We start from the raw sequence: 27,781 nt of genomic DNA, 5'->3' as shown, positions 1-27,781 counted from the left end.
GATAAATTCTCTTAAGCACTCCACACTGATGTTTACCCAAACTGTTATTAGACATTATCAAATACCACCTTTTACAATATGCAAGCTTACAAGAAAATGCTATGCCCTTAAAGGCAACCCCGATATGTAACAAACCTACTAGAGCACAGGGATTACGAAGCATTTTAATACAACACATTGTTAGGCTTCACCGAACAAAGCCATACAATTTTCATATTATCAGGAAACTATGCACTGCTCTGAAGTAATTTTCTTTTATATTATGCAAATTAAATGCAAACTGCTTTATGTATTATTGACATTTCACTTTTACAGAAAATATTAACTTGACTTTGAGGCTTGAGAGCTTTGAAGCAAGACGCAGATTTTTAATGAACATCTTCCGTTTCAGTAAGTACTGCAATTACATAATGATTTCTTCAAGAGAAAACAATGACGTCTCATACTGTAGTTTTCATTGTGGGTGAAAGGTATCCTTCTATTAGTCATATATCCTACAAGCAAATTAAGATGTCCTTTGATGCCTTTACAAAAACAGTCAATTACCCAGAAAGAAAGAAAGGCTATTTTCCTTCTTGAAACGGTAGGGGTTGTACTGATTTATGCCAGTATGCGGTGTTTCTGCCAATATTTAATCAGATTGTCAATCTGATTGAGATAACATGGAACTCAGAGACCTGAGAATTTGCTCAACGTTGATCACTTAACAGTAAGTCAGCCAGAAATGTGGATATTATACATTCTTAGAGCAAACCACAATATGAAACACATTGATCATTATAAGAAACAGTGAGAAACATGGACTGGTACCAAAAAAGGTGTTCCTATGCTGCCAAAATGGTCTGGAACATTGCAGTTTTCCAATGTATTCAAAGCACAAAACAGGATATAAAATGTAATTAAAAAAATATCAATAGATGCCAAATAAAACACATATATCAGAGTTTATTAAGCAAAAACTATTTAGCAAAAGTCCTGATAACATTTCTAAAGTTATGTAAGCAATGTAAGAGAGATAACGGAGTAACTTCAAGAGGCCTTGTCAAGAAACAGAACCTCATTTTAGAAAGGCATATATTCTGAGTAGTAAATCTTGAAAAGGCATATTTTTCAGAAAGTCACAGAACTCTACAGTCTTAACAACTCTGACCAGAAAAAATTCATTGCGTATTAGCAGAATTCTACAATGTTAAAATAATTTAGACTGCTCCATTCTCTGAAATACCAGTAAAAACTCTCAGATGGCTTAAAATCATCTTAATTACACTAATCATATTGCTCTAAGAAATATAAATGATAATTTTGTGAACACTTCCTTCTGCCTCTGCTTTGTAATTTTTGTTTTTCTATTTTTAGTATGAAAAATTTTCCTGGAACACTATTCCTGGTGGAGAGTGGGGAGAGCTGTGGAAGGGGGTATAATAAATCACATTTTTGTCAAAATGATGAACAGTTTTTTCCAATTTAATTACATGATTGCTCATTCCTTGACAACAAAACTGCAACTAAATTTATACTATGCAGTTTCCTCTCATAAAGATGAACTGAAATATGGGCAAGCATCAAATACGTATAGCCCCTATGCCCAGCATTGGCCAGCAGAAAGGTTCAGTTTCGTTAAGCTCCTACAAAAAACAAACATCAGCTTGAACTCCCTCTCAGAATCCTCAGAATCCTGAAATTAACTACACTGTACAGGCTCTCAGAAAAGACAGAAATCTAACAAATTTACAGAAAAGGAAGACAAAACATGAAGGGGCATTACCTTGGGAACATGCGTAGGTGCCAGGAGGAAGCCCCGTAGCTGCAAGGCATGCCAGCCATGGGCCTGGAGCAGCCACCTTCCCTCAGCTCTCAGTGACCTACACCCAACGCACCGTGCATTGTCCCAGCACGGATGAGTTCAGCTGCTGAGAAAGCTGATCACCTTCTTAAGAAGGTCATGCATATCAGAAGTCTACTTTTTCATTAGCGTGATTACGGCTGTCCTCCTGACTCAAGGAATCTTCTCCAACATCCTCCAGTGCTTTCAGCACTCCCTACTCATTTATGCTACTTACCTCCGCTGGTCATCACAAGCCATTCTCTTGGCACTGCCACCTGGTAGACGGGCCATCCTCCCTGGTACTAGCCAAGGACTGGTTGATGTTCTGTCAGGTCATCTCACAAAGCAGCAATTTTTAGAAAGAAATCTGTGTCCTGTGTAGCCCTCATTGAATATTCACAACAGAGGAAAACCATGAGATAAGCCCTTCCCCTGCTTCTTGACTTTGCAGTACTTCTCCCCAGGGTACCTCACGATGTTGTATACAGTCCCTTCTCCCTCCACCAGCAAGCAGAAATTATTTCCATCCAACTCTTTTCTTCCCTCCTCACTACTCCCTTAATCTTTCGGTATTTTTGAACAAAAGTAATATTCAAAGTCCTCACTGACATACAAAGGAGCCCAGACTCATCTAGTGCCCCTCCTTCTCCAGCGGCTGAAAGCAGATTGGCCTTTCTAAGGGAGCTTCTGGCTCGTCAGTATTCTCAGAAAGTGTAGGATTGCATTTCTGTCACTTCACAAAGGAATGTTACAGCTGAGTTTATTGCTTTGAGTCATGAAATGCACACAAGAAGATTTAGACAGATATTCAAGCAAAGTAATTTGTAGCTGAACTTGAAGTAACTAAACAGAACCACAGGCTAAACCTACAGACAATGAAGAAAAGGAGCTGCATCCATCAGATCAAGCAAAGGATGTAAATTATGAGCTATCTGACCTCTGGAGGTATTTACTGTTCTCCCTGAACTACATATAAATTGGGAGCTCATCAGCTCTGTAAGACATGTACAAGACGTGGACAATATCAGCAATCCATGAAATCTGCTGTCCACGTCATGTGTTTGCAGCGGACGTCTGTGCAGCTCCCCAGACAGATGTGAGCCCTGGCTGTGCACAGTAATAATGTGTTCCTGTGCAACACGGGCTGTTTGAGCGATATACCACGAAGGCAGAAATCCAGGATGAACTCCATTATTAGTATTTCCAATGTTTAACTTAAACTTTTCATTTCATTTACTTGAAGTGTATGCGCACCTTCTAGGGCTGACCTAAGAGTACAGGAAATACTTTAAATTACTAACTGGCATGACTAAGAGTCAAATTAAATATATAGCAGTTCAATACATCTGGACAGTTTTTCCTTTCAGAGTCTTGGTGATACTGTATCATGACATGAAACCTTCTCCTATTCAAACTAGATCCTCCATGTATCCCACAAGCTCATTTCAAAAATCTGTAGTAGCTCCAGTAGATCCTAGCAGACAGCGGATGAACCAAACATACCTTTGAGACTGATTCTTGTGGTCCACCTGTTTTTTAAAAGTGTGATTTAGTTTTAATTTCAGTTAAGAAAAGTCACAGAATCATAGGATGTCTTACATGTGGAAGCTGGACCACTGACAATGACAGTGGCATACTCTCCCTGGCTAGATCTTTAGCATTACACAACAGTAATGCAGCGGATTCAACAGGTGTAATGTGCAGACTTGGACACAAGAAATTACAAGGAAAAGACAAGGAAATTAGATGGAAACTTGGTTCCCTGAATAAAAAGAGATGCTGGAAGAAATCAGCATACTTATCATTGGTTTCCAATTTGTTTCTGATGCCAACTCAAGGTCACTAGACAACAAAAATGAGAATAAAAGTTCCACAAAATCAGTGAAGTGAACAAATTAATGAAACAAGGTTGGCAAAAAGACTCTTGCTTTCATTTTTAGGGGAACAACAATGTACGAGATTTTTCTTCTGTCTACTGGCTTGTGAAATCATTATTTCTTACCTGCAGTACTGCACTTGTTCTCCATTAGTTTCTTTGAAGGTTAAGTAAAAATGGAGCTATAATACCAAGCACAGTGACAGTGATGGGCAATACAGACTGGGACAAGAGCCACTGAGTTTCTCATCAATAAAAGAAAGCCAAAAAACAAAGGATGGAAGAGGGAGTTGATGTTCTCAAAAGAAGACATTTTTTATGATTTCTTCCATTGATTTTGTAGCAGCTGCACTAAAAACCCCAACACCTAAGGGTAGTTTCTCTCATCTTTTCACCCAGCACTGAAGCTGTAAGTCAAAAATGCAGGTTTTGCTTCCCAGTCTCATAGTTTAAAAAAAGTAACCTGGGACTTAGCTCGAAGATGAAAGGTTGAAACTTGTCTTTTGCTAAACAGCTTGACTTTACATAGCTGTTAGAAAAGTAAACTAAAGATATGCTATTATTTCATCCCCAGGTTCCTGCAACATACACAAATCTGTGTTTATCATACATTCTTAATATAATGAGATTAAAACCTATTTCATATCAACGTCAATCAAGATATTTTGAATTACTCTCTACCATCAGGGTAAGACTGAAATACTGGAATTGACTTCAAGTAGAAAGAATTGCATTTTTACATGTGTCTACTTTTTCTATGTATACACACTTTTTTTCTTAACAGCTTCCATCAATTAAAATCATGTAGACTTATTGGAGACCAGCTGTTCTTATTTGCTATGCTTCAGTAGACAGGGACTCTGTGATTAATGGTCCTTGTTTTTCTGCAATCTGTAGTCTCTCTTCCTGCTCATGTACTGTTTAATGAGATAATCTCAACACTGACATTAGGAGCTCTATTTCTGATTTACTGGAATAATGCCCAGAGTTTATAGTGACAGAAGGAAAAGTATCCTAAATCATTGCACTGGATCCTGCTTAAAGCTGACATGTGCCTGGGCACCAAATGGGTGGGGTGGTTTCCAAGAACCAAATGACTTACTGCAAAATGCAAAAAAAGAATGGGTTCATGTTCTTCACTGCTTTAATACATGACTGGACATCCAATGTTACAAAGGATGGATCTGAACAGGACTATGAAAGATATATCAAAACTCAAATTTAAAAAACTTCACAAAATAAAACAACAGAATTCCTGGTACACCACCATAACCGTAGCAAACTGAAAATTCCAACAGATAGACTGTTTATGCCATCTGAACTTGTTTAACTTTTAAAAGACACCTTTTTTTTTCGCTCTTGTCTAACATGACTATGTGTGATACGAAGTACATGATGTGTTTTCCTATTACAGTATTGGACTTCTCATTTGTTACGACTAAGGCCGCAAAACATGGTTGTTCAACACATGGCTCTGTGCCTATATTTAAATTTTGCTATGTGAAAACAACATACCACGTTACCCTATGTCTACTGACAAACACGGTTTATTTTCTTCAAAGCATCAGAAACAAGCAGTACACTGCTCAGAGTATGATCTAAAGTTTTGCAGCATATAGCAACTTTGTGTCTACTGCTAAAGGCCGAAGGATTTGTTTCTGAGGAAAGCCTAAGTTACTCAGACAATCAGAGGCGTCCAGGTGACATAAAAATTAAATAATTCAGAGTATGTTTTTCTTCCCTATTGTAAAAACAGAACTTCACAAAGATGTTTTGCAAAATGGAATTCTGAAGAGACAGCTTCTTTCTCATAGAAATAACAGAAGGGACTACAGCCAGAGTAACAGAGAGGAAGAAGTAAATTGGAAAAGACAGTTTGTCAGGCCAGAGGGCCCTCCAGTCCCCGTACTCTTGTTAAGTCCTCAAGTAATTGTGCTAGCTATGCCGCCTTCTCTAGCAGTTCTATGGGTCATGACAATTCCAGGTATGTGTGTGTGCGTGCACACATACACACATGCACACAGATATATATGTGCTTTCACACAAATACATATATGTAGAGCAAATTTATAAAGTTATTTCATTAGCTGTTACAAGTAAATTTCACTTTTCAAACATTTTTAACTGTGCTGTATTTATAGCCACAACATTTGGCCTACCACCAGCTAGAAACTGTGATTTTGGTGTTTCAGAGTTGAGAAAATTCTGGTTTAGAAGCCTTCACTTGATACGCTTTCCACAGTCTCAGATTAAATCCCAAGACTATTTTATTTAGTTGCCAAAATATTTTATGTAAAAAGCTCTAAATAAAGTAATGAGTCAAATGAACAGCTCAGGGGTAGACTGGGGGAAATCGAGCCTATCTGGTACAGTTTTAGCAATAGGGGGGAAGCAAAAGTGATCAGCTTTAAGTAATTTTTCAGGTTTTTTGGTCTTTGCGCTATTAAATACAGCTGTTATCCCTAAGAGTAATTTACTTATAGTGTATCAGCCATTGTCTGTTAAACTGCTTTTAATGCACCAGTGTGAGGAAAATGTGAATTGATTTGCAATTGATTGATAACCATGAAACAGAAAAACATTTGCCAAATTATTAATCATACTTTGTCACGTGTTTTCATAAGTCCCGGATACATGCTTTTAAAATGAAAATATATATGTAAATAATGTAACATGGTAACTGTATTTGCTGTTCTGAGACTTTTTCTGAGCAGTTACCAAAAATCAAATTACTATACACCGTGCTAATGTTATTATTGCATATTTTAAAGTCTCGTTATGGAAATGGAACCTTTATGTACAGAGCAGTGTAAAAATAGATGTTACATATCTTAAACAGCTCTACTTGCCTTCAGAGAAGTTGTTTAGCAAATAGGTATAAAAGCAGATACTGTGGCATAATGCACTTAAGGACATTTTTAGTTGAAATGCAGCTGAAAATAATAGTATGGGCAGAATCCTGGTGGACTAAAAATTACTTTGGGGAAAGCCTGTGAAAGTCACCATTAAAAAAAAAGAACAGAGAATCTCAAATTCAAGGCTGGATCTGGATATAAACAGAGATCTTTTCAATATTCTAGAATGACAAATATGACCAGGGCTTCTGTAATTTTAAAAGAGTTTATTGCATCATGTACAGATTAGAAAAGAAGCATTGCTAATAATTGTATAGCCTAGGTGTTCGTGGAAACAGCAACAGATTTCTTTAGTAAATAGTCAATGAATCAATAAAAGGCGTTGTTATTTTAGAGTAACATCTACCCTGGTGTAATTTAAGCATAGAGAAACCAAGCTAGTTTTAAACTATCCAGCTTAAGTTGTTGCAGCACTTTTTTTCTGCAGTGGCAGCAAATCAGCTTGCATTACAAATCCCACCCAAGAAGCTAAGTGTAAAAAAATTAAAGCTGAAGAAATAAAGTTAAGCCATATTGTCATCTATAATGTGACCATGATGTTATTACTACTTGCTCAAATATACTTAAAAATTTACACTAACCGAGGTTTGGCATTTCAAAAGGACAAATTTTGAAAAGTTGTAGTGAAATAGGAAAGGCAGGTTTACCAAAGGTAGGCTATTCCAGAATATTCCAATTGTAGGAAAACTAGCATGTCAAAATTAAATACAGCATTTATGAAAACTACTGTTTGTAATGTCTATTTTCCACTTAATTTTACTGAAAAAGAAAGTATTTTACTGGATATTTGAGGGATTCTCAAGTATTAGTTTTACAGCTGATCTTGTAATCTCATATGATCTTGGTACTAATACTAATGAAACCTTTTAGGGACACATGATCAGAGAGGAAGGACAATCTGCACAAGTAGAGTACAAGAAATGGAGTGAAATTTAAAATGCAAAGGGCAAGGCCTAAAACTCCAAAGAATAATAAATTCTACTTTAGAGCTGGAACCCATGATACAGAAGCAATGGAAAAAGATAATTTCAATTTCAGTTGTCTCACTCTGCTTCCACTCCTGAAGGGCTGCACTGCGAAGCGGCGCATTCCCTGACAGCCAGCTATTCATCAGTGAAGGAGTGTAATGGGTGTATTAGTCAATCACAGCAAGACCACAAGCACTGATAAGATGAAGCCGCGTAAAAGGAAGATGTCATTATGGTATGCATCAGTAAACATTGCTGGGGAGATTACAAAAGAAAACGGTAACGTCAATGACCGAGCGCAGCACAGATGGGACCCTATCCAGAATATGTTTCCTTGTCTAATAATCAGCTCAGAGAGAACAGATACAAGAAGAAAGCTAGAGAAAAGAAAAGGGAACGAAGACACAAATGTATAAAGGAAAACACAGAATCTTGATTTTTGTAGTGGAAAAAATAAAGAAAAAAGCAGGTTGTGAATGGATATGAATGAGTTTTTTAACTGCAAAGGAGAGACAAAATCTTTAAAATACATGATATTGTGGGTACCAGGATATCATAATAAATGGGAATAAAAGAGCCATAAAAATAAAGTTAAGTCTTGAAGCTGGAAGGTTTCTTGCCATCAGAAAGACGAAATTAGCATGGAACAATTTTCCCAATTAGGAGGAGGAGTGGGCTTAAGCTTGAATAGTTACATAAGAGTGCCATGATCCTGACCGGGAGGCTGCCACATGTGGAGGAGCCCGTGACCCACACAGCGGCTAACCCAAGCCGGCACAAGCCTGTGCCTCGTGTGGCTGGGCTGCATGTCCAGCGTGGCCTCCAGGCTGGGCGTGTGGCACCAGCCGCACGATAAACACAGCCAACTTGTGACAGAGGAGCCTGCAGGCAGCTCCCGCTGGGCAACGGCACCACCTCTCTGGCCTTGCCTTTACCTAAAAGTCTGGAAGGAAGTTTTAGTGTGAACAGCCTTTCTGTTTGATAGCAGAAATAATGAAAACAGTTGTTTTCTTATAGGAAAATCCTATAGTAACTTCCACGACCAAAATGGGGTAGCCCTATTGATGGATGGGGTCTGCGCAGCCTGATGACGGGGGGTTGGTTTGATGATGCACAACTTGGGGTTCCCAGCATCTACAGGGATGCAAGATTATCTACACTATTCCCTCATTCTTTATAGGGCTAGCTCTAATAAAAAGCATTTGGAACGATAACTTACAGAGTCTGAGTGCCTTTACTACTGGCATCATAAGGGACCAGCATCTCTTGATTCAAAACATAGTCGGCTTGCTCATCATATAAAAGGAGGTATATGAGTTGTCTGGTTTGTCAGGGAACGAGACTGAGGAGGTCCCTTAGCTCGAATCCACCAGAAGGCCCACAGATTTAAGATCTATTGAAAAGAAGATCTCAGGGATCACGTGAATTTTCATCCTACTTTAGTGGAATTGCATAATCTCGTAAATCTATCCAATCAAAACTGCTGATTCTTGGTATCAACAAGCTAATTAGTTTTGTATTTTTCCTCTTTTTTTATTATTTAGCTAATGCTTGTTGAAGAAAAAAATGAAAATTATGACCAAGACATTCATCATTTCAACTAGGTTGCATACCACCTTTCCGGGATAAGCTTATGGCTCTCATTGATCCTACAGGTCAAGTGTACTATGAAACTTTCCATAACATGATGTGAGACCTGGAAAAAGAATGTAATAATTTAATTTTTTAATTATTTTTTTTTTAACAGACAAGGCAGAGGTGTGTGGTAACTACATGAACGTGATTTGGGTCAGTCCCACCGAAGAAACTTTGTATCCAGTCCTTTGTCTTTCTGAGGATACATTTGACAAAATTCACTTTCCTGCCCTCCGGTACTAAGGCGCAGCCCTATAGATCAGAGGTGTTCTTTATGAGCTTCAGGAATCTTTCCAAGCTCAATAACTCCATGTAAACAACATTAACTGTTTATTAAATTTCCTGAGCATCGTTCTTTCAGAAGTGATAAACTCTGATGCAAGACCATGCCACACATACTCAGTATTTATCTTACGTGTTTGAAATCTGTGCTATCTTCACACTTGGCAGTACACACACTTCACAACACACACATAAAAATCCTGCACAAGATTTTTGTTGTGCAAAAATACTGCACAAGAAAGTTTTGTTAAAACTTCATCAAGATGTCGACGTGAACACCATTCAACAGCAGGGCTTGTTTTGCTTTCCTCATTCTTTTCCATAACAATCAACCTGAGAAAATTTAAATCCTTCCCATAAACCATGGCAGGATTGTATGGTGAAATACTGCTTTATATTTGAATTCTGTGGTTCTTTGGAATAGCTAAATGCTGCGCCACACCATTTAATCAGGATCTAGTTTATGGTATAGCATGGCTGTGCAAGTGCACTGAACCTATCAACTACTTTCATGCTTGATGACAGATCTCTGACTAATTTGAAAGTACATAAACAAAACAGAGTTTGCAGTTATACAATATTAACCAGGAGGCTCATTTATGAGCAGGCAAGCTATCACAGGAATTCAGTTCCCTGAACAGTCAATGAGACAGATAATCTAAATTTAGTAACTCACAAGTCCCTAACACACAAGTAAACAGATGCAGGTACTGCTGAGACTGCACAGCCCGTCACCAGTATTCATTCAATAGCCTCTTGGTGCCGTTTTGGTAAGGTGAAGTCTTAACAACACAGACCTGCAAAGATACAGCAAGACAGACAGACAAAGATGCAGCTACTCTCAGGACAGAATATAGACCAACACACAAAAGTAAAGTCATCAGATCCAAAAATACCTATTTTTTTTCTCTGCTTCCAAGCATTGCTGTAATACTCTCAGTCACCTTGTCTAAATACTGCAAAATCTCAGATGTAAGAGTCAAGGCTCCTCTTCCTCTGTGCCAACATACCCAACACTGAAGAAAGCGTTACGTATCAGAGCCAGTTATACAGATTTTGTCACCTGGTGATTCCCCTGCAGAAGGGCACGTGGTACTGTCATGGCAGTGGTGCACAGTGCATGCAGGTGGATTTAAAGACTCAACAGAACTTGTACATTGTGTTCACATGTGCCGAGTATGTCAGTTGTAGCGCTGTTGGCTCACTTGTGACATGCCAGTGAGCCTTGGCTGAAAGAAGAGGAGGGCTATGCCCCATGTCACTCAACACAACCAACCTAGCTCACCTTCAGAACGACAGGAGATGAATGTGCTCACACGTGAAACTAGTGCATGCAGGGCTAAAGGACCTGGACTCCACACTGTAATCCTTGCTGGTTTTTCCTATCCCAGTTGCATCAATCTTAAATGGGAAAACTATTTAAAATGTTGTATATTTAAAGCTATACTTGCTGAAGTCTGCTCTGACTACATTGAAATTATTAAGGCCTGTAATAGTTTCCAGTAGCTTAGCTTCATCCTAATGTTCTCTGCAGCAGATAAAGACGGTGTCTTGTTCCAGAAGCTGAGTTACTAATTTTGGTAAAACGTCTACTGAAGGTGAATCTGGCATCTCCTATGACATCAAAGAAGGAAAAGCAGGGACTAACATAAGGAATATCACCATAACGTTAATCTTCAATAGTACTGAAGAGACTCTGATGGAGTATTTGCAGAGGTTAAAAAGTTTTACCTGTCCAACCTACTTGCAAATGGAACAGCAAATGATATGTTATCAACCATATGCTACTGTTAAACGTCTTATGAGTAGCTGTGTTACCGTTACAGCTCTTGGTATGGGGCCAAGCACTGAAACACATTGCTTACATTTATATTTATATTTTCTTGAAGGTTCTTACTGCATTGTATTACATTCCAATTATAGCAATAGAAATTTAAGGTGATAACCTTATATTTTATACAAGGCAAAACCATGTAATTTGCTAAAAAGTCCAGAGCATTACACTGTAGAACAAAATATCAGTTTGCCATTATTTCTCATTCCCAGTGTTCCTTCTACACTTGCTCCAAAGAGACAGTAAAGGAGCACTGCATTATCAGAGTTGATATTGCTAATGTTGCATCATCATTAGTTTAACAACAGGTCAGAAGAAGAAAAGAATAAATCTGGAGAGGTTGCAAACTATGACTTAACAGCTACAAAAGTGCATTTTGTACGTGAATTATTATTCATAAACCATTCAGTGTCTTAATGCTGAATGCTACACGGTGAGTGAAAGATAACCAGTGTGCTGCACTTAAGAGATCTTTGTTCTTTTCATCTATGTTGTTAACAATATCTGAAGAAAAGAACAAACATATTTTTACTTTTGTGAGAGGGAAAGGGGGAATACATATATGTATACACTTGGGGAAATTTGACTCAAGTAGTTGCACAAGCATATACAGAAACACTGCTAAGGGCAAATTTTAGTCCATTATACTGCAATCTTAAATGTCAAGAAACAGAAGCAAATTCCAAATTAAACAGTTAACATGAAGACTGGTGCACTGAGTAACAGCCAAAGACTTAAGTAACATTCATCCATCTAACACAATCTAACAGCTGTAAGGTTCATGCATCAAATATTTTTAAAACTCACAATAAACTGATTCTACATGAAAGCTAATTAATTGAAGACAAATTAATCAAGAATGTGGACTAATACAATTACCTTCCTCATCACAAGCAGATAAAATATTAAAATTTTAAGTTGCATTATATTGCATCACTTCACGAAGTAAATCTGCCAGGTTGTTTGTTTTTTTTTTAAATAAAAATCTAAACCAAACAGCATATCAAGGAGACAAACATATTGTATGAATAAAATTACAATTTTTATAAATTCTCAAGAGAGACATGCAAACAGGAAAACATGAAGCCACCACATGCTCCATTTTCATAGGTAAAATACATCTGCATAATTATGTTTTGCTACATAAAAGCTGCTTTTTATAATAATTAAAATGAAGTTTAAATGGTGTTCTTATAAGAACTAGGCTTTGACTATGTAAACACTTCCCTATATGGCCTTTTCCAATACCTTCCTGTTTTCTGAAAGCACACTAAAACCTATTCTCTGTCAACAAACATTTCTCCTCACTTAAGAAACACCAAGGCTAGCTCATTCATTGGGTCAGAAACTTAAAATAAGACAAAAGAATCTTTCTCTCTTCAGTATGAATCTTGCCTTCCCTTAACCTCCCCCTGCAAGAGGAGAGGAGAGGACGAAAATAATTTTTTTCAACTGTTCCAACAGTGAAGACACCATTAATTTTTGGAAGACAGACCTCTGAATTTCTTGAAGAAAATCAATTTTGATCTTATTGCTTTATCAGCCTCCCAAATTCCCCCTACATCCATTTTGCCACAAATTTCTTATAGCTAAGGCAACCGTTACTTGCTGTTTCTCTGAACATCATGTAATCGATAACTTTTACGCTTTAATACAATAAATATATTCAGAAAAAAAGAAAAGGAAGCAGTCTTCTAGACTTAACTCTGTTGGGCATACGTATACAAAAATATTCCAAATTAATGAGAGGGTTAATTAGGGTTTTAGCCTTACATTTTTGTTAGTTGCCCAGAGGTTTATGTTGAGTTTTACATAATAAATGTGTAATCAAACTTAAAAAATCGAAAATTAGACGATTTGAAATTAATAGATATGTATTTTAAAAGAAAATACAATAAAAATGAGGAGATTTCATTCTGGAGCCAAGTGCGTGAATACAAAACCCCCAAAACTACAGGCAGTGCTAGAGAATGCTGAGAAGAAAAGAACTGCCTATAAAGTTATTTCTTCGTACTTACTGAAAATTCTTTTTAAATTTAAAACTGGACTTACTTTTTGGACAATATTATATACCAGTGTTATCAGGATATTTGCCTCATAGCCTTTGATGTGTGAATAAAAAATATTTAAATGGCAGTGATTGTACCAGTTACTTAAAATATATATAAAACAGCTAACAGTTGGGGCTTTTTTATTCCCAACTTACTAGACTTTGATAAAAGGCAGTACAGCTAGCTATGCATTTATTACAAATAATTACAACCTCAGACCCTATTTAAACCTCAGTTCAAAAATGCCATTACACAAAATGCGATTTATGCAGTTTTCCAGTATCCCAAATAACTTCCTTCCAAACATTTTGCCCAATGTTTTAGGCTGGCAGAAACCAAAGAAAATTTAGGTAAAGGTAATGACAATTATTTACTCTTAGGAAAGCCTAAATGTGTGTGAGCTTGTTTTATCAAGAAATTCTCATAAAATTCTGACCAAGATGCCACACTAGTGTCTCTGAAGAGAAGTGAGAGGCAAACAGGTGAACAGACACTGCACTCTTCTAAGTATTGATTCCTTAGGTTGCGTGGAAGGTTGCTGGCTGGGAGAGCTAGATCACGATGTACTGGAATAACGTCTACAATATTTAGATTTATCAATGACAAATTGTGGATAAGGTACCTACCTGATAAGAATACCAAGCTTCAAATATTTCAACATATGTAAAATGATGATTTTCTGTCCAGAAGCAGTTAGAAAATGCACATATACTTTTTCATTTTATCTCATGCTGTCCCAAACCACTTGATATACTTTTGCTCTGGGGTATAAACTCTTTGGAATCAGGATGTGTATTTTCTAAGTTATTATGTAGTACTTCCCACAACAAAACTTGCAACTTGGTGACATTTAAGCACAAACATAATACGTATCTGAATAACAAACAACAAAGAAAAAGTCTGTTTCCATAATAATTTTCAGATTTGCTGCAGCTGAAGCTTTGCTGAGCTTGTTTACTTGTTTACTTCACTTTATTGGTAAAGTACTAATACCTTTCACCACTGCACAAGCAAATATATAAATATCTAAAAGAAGTTGCTGCACCTTAATAAACACTGAATATATATACTAAGAGAATTACACAGTATTACTTAAATTTCCAGTCAAAACCATACTATGTATTAATTCTATGTTTTAATTTTTTTTAAAGAATCCATCCCAAAGATGACGTACAGAATAACTGTATTGCTCAAGGATTCACAAAAAAACAACTGCTGCATTTATGCACTGAATCTTGGTCTTCTGACTACTGACCTAATTCCTTAATAGAAACACAGAACTTGTTCTTACTATTAATAAAAACGTAGCATTCAAGCACCATAATATTGCATCAGTTTTTACTTGGGTGACTAAATACAGATTAAGGTGCTCACCTTCTGTTTGAGTTTGAAAATTACAACCACATTTACCACTGTTCCCCAAATTCACAATTCATTTATGCTAAACTTCCAGTATTTTACAAATATAGAATCCTTTCAAGATAAAGAAAATTATTTCCCTGATCCAGCCAGCTGAGGTACTGAACTGGCTGGTACTGAACAACAGATCAGTCAAAAGGATCACAGTGCTTGTGTCTGGTCTGACAAAAACAAACACACAACTGTTCACACCAGTTCATGTAAACAGAAGGTAAAATGAAAAACATTTTGACAAAAAGCAGGCAAAATTTTTCAAGTTCTGAGAAGGCTGCAGAAAGAGAAAGTGAAGGGTTTTTTTCAATGGGAACAAGACTCGAGGAGTGGAAGAAAAAATTTCAAGACAAAACTATCCACCTTCAGAAAGGCCAACCAATAAGCATGTATTATTAGAAATCCAGAAAGAACATTTGTGGTTTTAAAAAATGAAATATTTACTGTTATATAGTCTTACCTTTCTCTGTTAAATTTCAGAGAATGTAGGATGGCTGGTCGTTTCTGTCGAAGATTCCACAAATGAAGTGCATCATCTGCACTTGCACTGACCAAAGCACCCTAGAGCAGACAAAAAAGAGCACAGCATATTACTCTTCTGCAGATTCTGTCTTATTCTTAAGTGATCTTCACTGTTAATGTTCTACATGTAGAAAACGACACAGATTATAAAAAATAGTTGCTTTTTTTTCTAGGAAAAAAAAATCATAAATAGTAGTCAATTTGAATTGATCTGGTAAATGTAAACAGTTTAAATTAGTACAAGATCAGCCAAAGTTAAATTAAAACTCCATCAATTTAAAATGCAAATTAAAAGTTCTGTATTAAGGTCACATGTAAACTTCTATGTATTTCCACATAAACATAGAGATGTATGAAACCGAGAACAGACAACACTTAAAAACGTGAGTGTTAAGGACATAACTAAAGGAAAAAGGGATCAGTGTATTACTGTGGCAGAGAGGCAGTAGATGTTGGCCAAAGAGAAAGCAATACTTTCTTCTGGGGAAAGGTGAGAACTTAACTGAAAAGATCAGTTCATACCACCTATGACTGATCAATAAACTTCTCTTTTTGCATCTTGGATTTCCTTCCTAATCCTAGCAACTGTTCTTCAATGTTGACATATGCAAATGAAATTAATGAAGGTGAGACTTCTCTAATACAGTATAATTCGTGGTTTCATTTTCATCTCCCAAATAGTTTAAAACAATGACAGAGAGAACGCCCACCTCAGAAATCAATCTAATCCTATGTATTAGGGGTTCTGCTGGTCACCTAATGAAAAGAAAGAACACTGATACAAACCTTGCCCTCCCTGTTTTCATCCCTGCCTTCCTCTAAAGAATTCTACTGGATTAACTGTTTCTGAGGTTTCAGTTCTCCCTCCTCAGTTTCTGTGGTTTAGGTACTTTCTCCAAACAGGTGTAGAAAGAATAAATATTTCTCAGGTTTAAAACCCCCACAAAACTAAAAAGTCTTTCCTTGAGAAACTCCAAGATCTCCAGGCTTAGAAAGAGGACTTGAAACTGTCTGAAGTGTTCCCTTCTAATAAAATTAAACTATGAGTAGTTTATAATTTGGCCAGGTTATGAGGTTCTGGGAAAAACCCAGATTATAATGCTCCAGGAAGTTTTCTTGCCTATTACCACTCCAGACATCTTCTGCACAGAGCAAGCTATAAACTGTCACTGTTTCTTCATGTCATCTAAACTTGATTTTGACAAACTATTTGCGAAGACTGAGCTGCTGGTTTGATTGATGATCCCTGCAGTTGCTTTTCCTTGCTTCAAGTAGTAGCATATCCCCAACTATTGACTTTTCAGCCAATAACCATCACTATATTTCCATAGAAAGTTTTAGCTCATTTATTAATTTCTATTTGACATGGGACTGTGCAACATGTTTAGTAATTTAATGGATTTTACATCTGTCTTCAAACATTAATATATTGACTGCCTTTTATTCAGTACTCTATACTGATGTACATGAAAGTAATACTTTTCCCTGTGTGCAGTCCCATAAATAATTTTCTAAAAGGCTGTAGGGTAAACGTCCTCTGGATGTATGCCACTTACTTGTGGGCACAATTTGTCAATGTGTAAAGTTATATCACTCAATTACAATACATGAATCGACTTATTCAACTAAATCTGTGCAGAAGAATCTGAGTACATATGTCCTTACCTCATTGATTAAGAACTGGAGCTGCAGAACCGCAGCACCACTTTCATGTTGGCAGTAGCAATCAACACCAGGCCTGCCCAATCTGTTGCCATCAAAGTCAAGGATTCTAACATTCCCATTATCACCAGAAGCAAAGAGAAAAAAACCCTCAACAAACTACCAATTAAACTATAATTAACCTTTAATTAACCTCAATTCTTCCTGCTTTCTGTAAAACAAAAGAATTCATGCTGACTTTCCACTGTTCTAATTAAAGTACCCACATCATCAGGCTGAAACACATGCAGTTGGGAGTGATCTGTTCTTGCCTGGGTTTTTGCCTGCAAAATAAAGTACATGAATTAACACAAAAAATTCAGCAGTATGCAAGTTAAATTTCTTTTAACACATTATTAGTTCATATAACACATTAATGTATCTTGGTAAGTACAAAATTTAGATTTTTGTACTTATCAAGATATTATAAAATTAATAATTTAGTACCATGGTCTGTAACAGTTCTGTAGCAGACTTTCTTTTTTAAATCTGAGAAAATGCTTTTTAGAGTGAGTCATTTCACACTTACATAAAAGCTCACATGTAACCATTGCTCTCTGTCTCATCAACACCAGTACAATGCAGTGCCATGCAGAATTACCCAAGTCTAACTACATTCCCTAGTCCAATCCCCAGTCCCAGCGAAACCAGTCAGACTGCTTCTGGCAACCCAGCTAGTTCACTCGGAATCAGCATCGACACTGTTTTGCAGCAATAGCTTGCTGTCCAGATATATCACGAATGTACCTTTCCACCTGTTCTCCTTGGGTCTTTTTCTCTGCATGCTAAATTGCCATCTCCTTAACTTAGGTGATGGCCTTTCCCATCTGAGTCACAGACTTTAACAAGAAACTGCTGTTCCAGAAAATTACCAAAGATAAAAAGTAAACCAAAAGAAGAGAATAATATGAAATATATTATTAACAGCCATGTTGTATGAAACAGGTGAAACACCTTCATATGTATTCAAAACATCAAGATTACAATCAGAAACAAGATTTTACAACATAAAGCCCTACTGCTTATTATATATGACTATATTAGCACGTTGTAAACTCCTGAAAAAAAATGCCAATTGTCCACAAACACTGCAGGTAAATGTCAGGCTCTTCCCCTTTCACAGGTGACAAGACTTGCAGTAAACAATTCCAAAATAGGCCTCAGGGAAGTAAAGTCCATAGATAGAATATTCGAGGGTTAAAACTTTAAAGACCTTGAACTCAATCTCTACTCCCGATTTTGCCAACTGGTCCACGAAACAACCTTAGGGGAAAAAAAAATAGAAGTATCTTTTCCTCCCTGTGCCTTCATTTCCCTATTTTTAAGCTGGAGATAGTGTTTTACAGAAGAATACAGTATCTCCCTTGACAGTAATCTCAGTGTACTGGTATCTACAGATGAAAAGCCACGTATAAACCACCATGACTACATTATAGGACAGCAAGGTAGAGAAAAAAAATGGAGTAACACTATCTGCCACTTGTTGCCAGACTGTAGTCCTGACTACTATCACAACCGATAATACAACAAAAAACCTGTGCATCATTTAAACAACCTATTTAAAATACGCAATAAAGATATATGGTAGGATAATTTTTAAGAGCTGATGATAATCTTTTGGTACATTTTGAATGACTGCTCTCTGGTACTCTTTTTGAATATTGTTCCCCACTGCTTGTTTTAAGGTAAGGGGAAACAAAGTGAGCGCCAAAACCAACCCACCCACCTACTGGGGATTTCAAACTGAGTGGAAGTTTTAACAGATAAGTGCTTTCCCTTTAACTTGAGCTTTATAGTCAGTATAAATCCCTGGCACTAGCTAATGATTGTCCTTAGTGAAAATTACACTAGCATTGCCCTGATTAAGCAGGTGTCACCCTTCAGCATCAATATCATGCTAAGTCAGTTTTCTAGGAAACATCCTAACAAAGTAGATGATTTAATTCAGCATATCCCAAACAAACAAAGCACTCTCCAATAATTCACATTTATCTGCATAAGTGTTCACCCTGAAATACTTCACAAATTACTAAAATAAGAGAGAAATTGTGCCGTCTGCTTCAGTCTGGCCAATTGCCCTGAAGTAAAGACTGATGCTTAAATAGCAGCATTATCACTGACTGATGATGGTTTTCAAACATTCTGGGAGCTGCGGTGAGGTCCCTCCAGCAGAAGGAGCTGGAGAGATACGAAGATTTGGCACATGTTCTTGGCACTTTAGCCCATCTTCTGCAAATTCTGTGCTTTGCTGCCAAGCACGGAGGAGTACAACCTTACCTCATCAAATCTTTTCATACCAGTGTACTCTACCAGGACATACAGCAGAAGTAGCTATCGTACAGGATTTGGATGGAATTTATTATGTTATTTTGCCTTTTTATAAAATAATGACTCTGCTATCAGGGAGAGTAGAGTACCTCTAGAGCTATTACAAGGGGGGACTAATACTGATCCATCTGAATACCTCAGAGTAGACATCATGAGTTTCAAGGATAAAAGCCACTCACTATCTCTTCTCTTACTAGCATGTTGGATCTCCCACAGGCCTTCACAGACGTGCCAGATTATCCTAATTTATACATAAAAGGGAAAAATGAAAACTAAGTTTGGTTGTCTGTTGGGATCTAGAATGAAACAAGTAGAATCAGAATTATGTGCATCAAGCTATGAAAGTGTGACAGTAATAACATTTAACAGAAAAACGTTCTTTCTGAAAACAACATTTAATCCTGGTTTTAAAATCTGTATGTGTGAAATAAGATATTTTGTTCTGTATTCACTTGTATGCAACAGGTTTTCATAGAGTATTTCAACATCCTGTTATTCCAAAACTTATCATTATCCTGAAAAACAAAATCAAATAAAATAGATCAGTTGTTAAGATGCCCGGTTTTAAGTACTTGAATTCAGGTTCCGAGATGCAGACTTCCATGACAGCATAATACATTATTAACATGGAATTTACATGTCTTGGACTATTCCATCACAGATTGAAGAAAATGTCCATTTTCCAATATTACAACCTCATTCAGATTTTTCCTCTAGGTCCTTTTGGTCACTGGTATAAAGATCAGTTAGTATATATCTGATATTCTCATGTCACACCCATACTCCATCTTGAATGGCTGCTGTCAGAGCACACGTACATGTGGATGTTTTACTGGAAGCCAAAGGTGCCAGTGAATGGTTACATACATAGGAGAGGTGTCACTGGGCAGAACTTCTCATAAGCATGATCTATGACCAAATTTTGCATCTCACAACTCACTTATTCCATGAGTCATTTTTACTACATGATACATACACATCTGATGCCTCTCATTCTTCTTGGAGGTTAGTACTAATGGAATCCAAAGACTTGAAAGTCTTGTGTGTTCACTGAGAACCAAAAGCGCAGATACATTAGAACTGAGTCCTGGAGTTGAGACCAGTGTTACCTGCAGCAGGTATTTAACCTCTTAGGACCAGAAGGCCCAGAGGTAACACATTTTTCTTCATTAAGATGGGTGATTCTTTAGTCACCTCAGATCAAATCTTTTTGCAACGGGAAGGACTACAGTCTGATTTGTTCCTCCTGGCAAGGCAGAAGAACTGAAGAAATATCATAAAGGACCTCCTGCCAAGGCATGCCAAGCAGCTAACAAATATCCTCTGGCAAGTAAAACTATTAAATAACATATGGCACCTTTTTCAAACCCAAAACTCTTCCATAGAAGAAAATGACAGCAAGCTATGTAAATAAGCAACTCTAACTTTTTTTTTTGACCATTTAACTGATTTTTTCCATGACTAAGAGCAATCTATACACAGAAATGAACACTAAAGTAAGGGGTTATACTTACTAAGTAGAACCCATGGTCTCACATCCACTATTTTATTAAGAGACACACATAGAAATGAGCAATCCCCATTTATAGCCTCTCCTTTAAAATGTTTGGGAATTGTGGGGTGCTGCAGAAGTAGCATTGCTGCTTGAAGGTGTCCTGTCATCTGATCTGCACTGACTGGTACATGTTTGAGTAGGAATATGCAGCACCCTAAGAGCAGATGCTTGTGGGCTGGCGTTACTCCATTACATAAACCAACTGTAAAATTGATTTAGCGTGTAACTTGAATATAGGACAGGTTTTCTTGCAGAAGACCTATCCCACTGAGGTGAGTAATTTATCAGTTAAAAAAGCACCCATGTATTTAACAAAATTATTAACTAATAGAATGGTCAAATAATTCAATCACACCACTAACCAATTAAACCAACCAGAAGGTTAGTCAGTTGTATCTGTGTCACAGGATGGATTTTGTCAAAAGATTACAATTATGAAAACATCACCTTTATCTCCTACGTTTACAGTTCTGAACATGCCTACTTTCAGTTCCTGGAATACAGTTTTACAGATCCTTCATGGAATTTCTGGAATTCTCCCATACATTAATTTTCTGTCTGCTAAGGAGAGTGCATATTCTGGTGTAAATAAGTGCCACAGACCAAGGTTCTGTATTTCAAATGGGCTTCAAACTGAGTTTTTCTCTCTTTTCATGAGATAGTCTACCTTCATGACTTCTGAACTACATTCCTCCAGTGTTCAGTTATCCTCACTATTAAGAATGTTATGCTTCATGTAGAATCAATACATTCAGTTTCAGTTTAAAGCCGTCAGATCTCATTATGCTTTTCTATGCTAAGTACCTTTGTATTAGCAGAAATTTCATGCTTTGAAACTGTGATCAAGCTGTACCTTACCCATCTTCTGCACAGATAAAAACAAAATAGCCTGAGCTTCTTTATTTTTATGTCATACAGCAATTTTGTTAGCTCCTGAATAGTTCTTACGGGTTTTTATACATGTTCTAGAATGTGTGCTCAACTTCTTTCAAATATCAAAACCACAGCCACACATCATCTTGGTAATGGTTTCTTTAATACAGTGTAAAAATATAAATGGCATCTTATTATTCCTTAAATTCAATATTGTTTTTAAATACATGTGTGTGTGTGACACCTTTTAATTACCTTAATAAATCAGGAAATCATATTGTTTATGATTTTTGAGACTTCTCCATTGATTTGCAAAACTGAGTGTCCCTCTACCAAGATTCATTCTACATTCAACTACATGTAGTTGAGTTCAATGAATTCCTTAAAAAGGACATGCAACTTAATCCTAGCTTTGTGGCCTTTATTTGCTGTGGATTCACTGGAGACTGCTTCGTTAAACAGTAAGCCTTAGTGGTTTTTGTTTTAAACATAGAAGGATTCACTTTTACAATGAGCTTCACTATGCCTTGAGTTCATTCAGCTGTTTAAATAAAGAGTTCTTTTTTTTCCCCTCCACTATGAAAAGGTGAAATACTGCTGCAATTGGTTGCTCTTTTAGGATGCTAAATGTGATGTGTTCTATAAATACCGACAAACTTTTCTGGCACCAAGAAGCGTGAATTTTCAGTCTACAATGACCTTTGCATTATTTATTTTTCTTGACAGATTTCTCTGCTCATGTATACAGATTATTTAAGGGTTAATCTCAGGAACAGTTAAATATCCATTATGATACATACAGGCTGAAAAATTTGCTTTTGGCAACTTTGATTTCTTCCAGGTTAAAGCATTTATAGATAAGCTTGTATTTAATGACAAGTCTATATATGCATAGGCTACAGTTGGATAGCTGAATGAATGCTGTGAAAAATATGACCATTTATTTAAATAAAATGCAAATTCACATCAGCATTATTCACAATTTTTGATTCCTATGACTGCCTATTTTATTTCCTAAAATATCTGCAGATACCACAAGTGTTACCAACACTCACAGGGCTATATTTTTTGATCTCTTTATGAGACTTCTTTCTAAGATCTTTGTCATTTTGGGAATCATCTGCTCTGGAAACAGAACGCAAATATAATCACCATGTGATTGAACTCAATCAATCCTAAACCTGAAATAGCAAATTGTTAAGAGCAGATACTCAAGAGGTAATGACTCTAGCAATGTTTCACAAATAACATGTAGGTGAATAATTTCATATTCCATTTGTGCAGTATCAATAATTTTCAATTCCATTTGCATATCCATATATATACACACACATACACATACATAATAATCAACAGAAACCACCTAGCTCTAAATTCACCTCCAAAAAAGGAGCCATTTAGTTACTAGTCTGTAAAAGCTCCACATTGCCAGGCAGCCACTTTGAAAGACCTGTCTTTTGAGGTTGTACTTCTTGTGGTAGTAACAAACAACATTAAGAGTTTGCATTTATAGTGGGCTTCCTCTTTTTTTTCAAGTACTCATAAACCTCAGTGAGCTCACTGACACATACAGATAAGAACAAGAAAGGCAGCGACGAGTGAAATCTGAAATCTGTAGGAGTGAGTGAAAAGCATATTGACTATATTCGCAAGGGCTATAGTTTCAAAGAAATTTACAAATGCAGACAAAAGTTTAGTCAAAGGTGTGAGAAATATGGGAATGGGAGGAGAATCATACCTGTAAAGCTCATTCATAAACACATCTGGTAGAAAGCTACAGAGAGAGTAAGTTGGGACAGAATAATACTCTTATCTAATGTATACTGAAGGTTACAGAAAACTAAACTGTGCCACAAATGAGAGGGCTATGTATTCTGGAACATCCTAAAGCCAGAAGGTCACTTTAACATAACCAAGAACCTGCAGAACAACATATCAAGATATAGATTAAAAAATGATAATACAACTGAATTTTATTCAATTTACTGCCTTTTAAGAGGACTATGCAAATTACACCATTTGCTGGCCATCTGTATGCATTAGGTACAGAGAGCAGTCTAACATACTCTTTTACAAAACAAACTGAGCAGGTAGCTTTAACTCTGCCATATTTAATTTCTTTTTCCTCAGCCTGCAGACACTAATATTCAACACAGTATTTGCTCCATGAATAGCTGTGCACCCAGACCACACATAACATGCAGGTTACCACATGTGCGGTCACTGATGGCAAATGCAATCTTCTACAATGATTTTATACTAAACCCAACTGCATGTAAAAGTTATGCACGAACGTTAATATTTGTGTTATCCCTGCTTCTAGACTCTATCACTGAATTTGTTGACAGCAGGTTTAGAGAAGGTTTTAGGAAGTTTTGTTAGTGCTCTTCAAGCAAAAAAAAAATGGAAGACTATCTATATAAACTCTACGTAAGATCAAAACTTAAGCCTTCTCATATTTTTCTATAGGAGAGTTTTTTTTCCAAGTTGTTGAATTTTTAGCAATTTGTAACAGTGATCACAAGGTGCTGCTTTTCTTCATAGCTGCCAGTTATGAAGAACAACTGGTGACAACAGAATACAGGATGAAAAGAGATCACGTAATAAGTCTTTTTATAAAAGGTCAAAAGACCTGTCAAACTAAAAGTATCTAAAAATAAAAAGACATTTTCCCAAAATTTAGTTCCTCCTGTAGTTGCTATGGAAAAGTTATACAACTAAAATAATACATTAAACCTTGATCCATGTCATGACAGAGCTTGAGAACACACATTGCGCTTTCTCTTTCAAACACAGACAGCAAGTAGCCATTACTGGGAATCTTGAAAACAAAACTGCATGTTTCCCCAGCTGCTTCCAGCCCCAACCACTGACCTAGGACTAAGGTGATGAAGGTCCTATGGCAAATTCTGTAGTCTGTAGGAGATGAGAACAGATGATTAAATAACGTTCCCTCTTATCTGAAAATGTTTCATTATCTACTTTGGCTCATAGAGATAGGGGGTAGAAAAACTCCTTTGTTCAGTGTTAGAATAATTAACAGTTGCCTTGATTACTTCTGGTTAGTTCTCCCTGCCAGGCACTTCACAGCAATGAGTTCCACACAACTCTAGTCCTTTGTTTTATGAGCAATTATGGACTTCTAAGACAAGCTCTGCTATGCGCACTGTTGGCTGACTTCTGATTTGGTCAAAGCAGAAGCGATCAGCAGCACATATATGAATACTTCACACAAGCCATTCTGCGCTCAGTCGTGCAATAAGAATGTCCTGGATACTCTTATCAGGTGCTAAGATCACCCCAAACCTACTGTGCTTAGGCTTATCAACATATCAACACAGAACTGAAACAAAGAATTAAAAATTTCTACTGAAATGATAATTCCATACTTTGGAAAAATTATGAGCATTTTAAAGAGGCATTCAACAGCAAATCCTTTAAGCGCAAAATTATTTCTATAATCAACCTGTTTTCTTTCAAAGTTAAATTCACCACTGCATGCAGAGCCTAATAAATCAATCTGCTAAAACAAAGAAACAAAAAATCCCCAAATTAATTTTAAGAGATTTAGTCCCTGAAAATCTCCAGACCTCTAGCTATCAAGACAGTTAATTGGTTATGAAAGTGAGGTGACCGTCCAATACCAGATCATTAGTAGAACTTGTATTCTGATTCACATATTTACTGTAAGAACTCAATTTTATAAACTAAATTAAATCATCATCTGTTAACTTCTCTGATTATACTGTAATAAGCAGCAAGGTATATTGTACAAATACAACCCTGAGGCACTGAAGTCAAAGTGGACTGTTTGATGATGCCCACTGATGATACATTTTCAGTCTCATTCAGTAATATGTCAGAAACTTTCCATGTATAACATCACAAAAGACTTGTTTAACTGAGAGAGCTGAGTATCGTTGTGTATAACCTTAGAGGGATTTAGTATGCAAGGGCGCTTTAGTCAGAAAAAATTGCATTAATACACAGGTACTAATGCACTGAGAAAGGCAATACCTGATCTTGACTCAGGCTTTGTAAGCAGTAAGTGGTGTAGAGGTTCATTGACTTGATTGTTTGAACATTTCCATTGTTCCAAGTGATATACTTTATAGCATCAATATGCTAAAAAAAATAAAAATGCTTACTTTAAAAGACTTTCATTCAAACATTTCAGAGTTTATCCAACTACAAGATAATACAGATGCTGAGGTCACACACCACATTCTTTTTGAGGCAGAGCAATGCTGCCTAAAATATTAAATAATATTATTACTTAACAGGAAACTGCTCACAGCGTGTTAGTTTGTGAGTAATTCCTCAAATTCATCAGCTGCATTAGCTCTACTATCATCTGTTTAGTATTGGATGGTTCCAGGTCTCTGGTACAACACAGAAAATGCTTCACATTCAAAAACTTATTAAAAGAAGGTTTGATATGCTAAATTTGGCGGTAATTTCATTCCTGCCCCAGAAAAATGGATAAATGACATTTCTATAAATTTCTGTTAATATTAATACTCAGCACTTTTGTGAATCAATATATTTATTTTTGACAATAAAGATGTTAATCTAGAATTTCATTTGTTAAGCAAGATTAGACATGTAAAACACAGGAACTCACACGCTACCAATAGAATTCAAAACCGGCAATGAAGCTATTCAAGTTTGAATAAATAAAATTCGGAAAAAATTAAGAATCTAATTGAAGAAAATTTAATTTAGAGTTTGACAAAATTTCATTGAACTATCTGGTGGAGTTTTTTTCTTAGGTTTAGTTCAGTATAAACGGTACTATAAATATGCCTATGTTAAAAGGCATTCCAAATATCAGATAGTCGCCCTTAAATAGTTTTGTCTTCTATTATTGTAACACTCATGTTTTTTTAAGAAATGTTTTCAGCAACAAATTACATGGAAGAGACATTACTTTTTTCCTAGTGCAAGACAGAGGTTAAACGTTATCTACATTTCATCACTCTCATAATCCTCCTGACACACATCATTATTCTGTCAGATTTTGAAATAAAGTACATTACAGACCACACTTAATCAGCCCTTCCATTCAATCTGCATGAAATGGGTAACAAGCAGCTGGTTAAAACGTATCTCAGGAAGCCCCTTTGATGTAAATGAGGATGAACGATGATTTTTCCACTTTTAAACAAACACTTGTAGATTGTGTTATACAAATTACATTCATGTTTGATGCCAGCTTTATTAAGCATTTATGTTTTATTTGAATTAAAATTTATAATCACATTAGTTAACATGGGTTAAAACATGAGTAAAGGTTAGAAAGCATAATTGGTGAATACTCAATAACTTCCAAAGAGCATTTACATTTTCAGAAAAGACTGACTACTACTGGGAATAAAACAGGACATAGCAGAAATCTCTCAAGATCCCAGTTTTTCCATGCCAGTTACTGGAAGTCTGCATGTTTCAGTGAAGTGGGACACTATTTCAGAATATACCATACTAATAAGGTATTATATCAGAATAACCTAATTCAGAATCTTGTTGGACAAGAAGCAAAGGGGATCAAAACTACTTTTATACTTCCTTGGCAACCCAAATTAAAAAGACTGAGTGCTCTGCCTCCCTCCAAGGGACTATTCCTTGCAGAATTTGAGCGCGCTGAACCAGTGCCATAGCTGAAGCCCAGCTCTCCCGCGGAGCCCTGCCAGGTAACTGACAGCGAGACGGTGCCAGTGGGGGTGGTGGCTCCCAGTAATCAAAATCCCTCTCTAGAGAATGCAGAGAGCCAGCAGAGACTATTGAGGCTGGATGACTATCAATCCCTGTTTTACCACTGCCATAGTCTTTGGCAGGATCTACAGGTGTTGTTACCTACTTCAGGAAGAGGCTCTGCAGTAACAGCTGCAGGTCCAGCACAGCACAATAGGAAACACCACCGGGGCCCTGGTCTCTACTCAAGGCAATGAGAAAAAAGCTTTAAGCCCATCTAATATCTTTCTGCAGTGTGATGTGAGGGAGGAAGCC

The 27,781-nt window shown here is 36.6% G+C and overlaps 1 protein-coding gene across 4 annotated transcripts in view; it reads right to left on the bottom strand.

Annotated features, from left to right (window-relative positions):
• Window positions 1-27,781, bottom strand: part of STXBP5L (syntaxin binding protein 5L) — a 203,097-nt gene that overhangs the window by 110,213 nt on the left and 65,103 nt on the right. For all 4 annotated transcript variants that reach the window (XM_056339640.1, XM_056339641.1, XM_056339642.1 and 1 more), the window contains exons 3-4: window positions 16,984-17,065; window positions 15,257-15,357 (exon numbers count right to left, since the gene is read on the bottom strand). In XM_056339640.1, coding sequence (XP_056195615.1) covers window positions 15,257-15,357; window positions 16,984-17,065 — 183 coding nt within the window. The remainder of the gene's footprint in view (window positions 1-15,256; window positions 15,358-16,983; window positions 17,066-27,781) is intronic.

This window comes from Falco biarmicus, chromosome 5, assembly GCF_023638135.1.
Source record: "Falco biarmicus isolate bFalBia1 chromosome 5, bFalBia1.pri, whole genome shotgun sequence".
In the NCBI taxonomy this organism is placed as follows: domain Eukaryota; kingdom Metazoa; phylum Chordata; class Aves; order Falconiformes; family Falconidae; genus Falco; species Falco biarmicus.
Note: the sequence above shows the minus strand (reverse complement) of the source record. Positions and strands in the feature narration are given on the sequence as shown.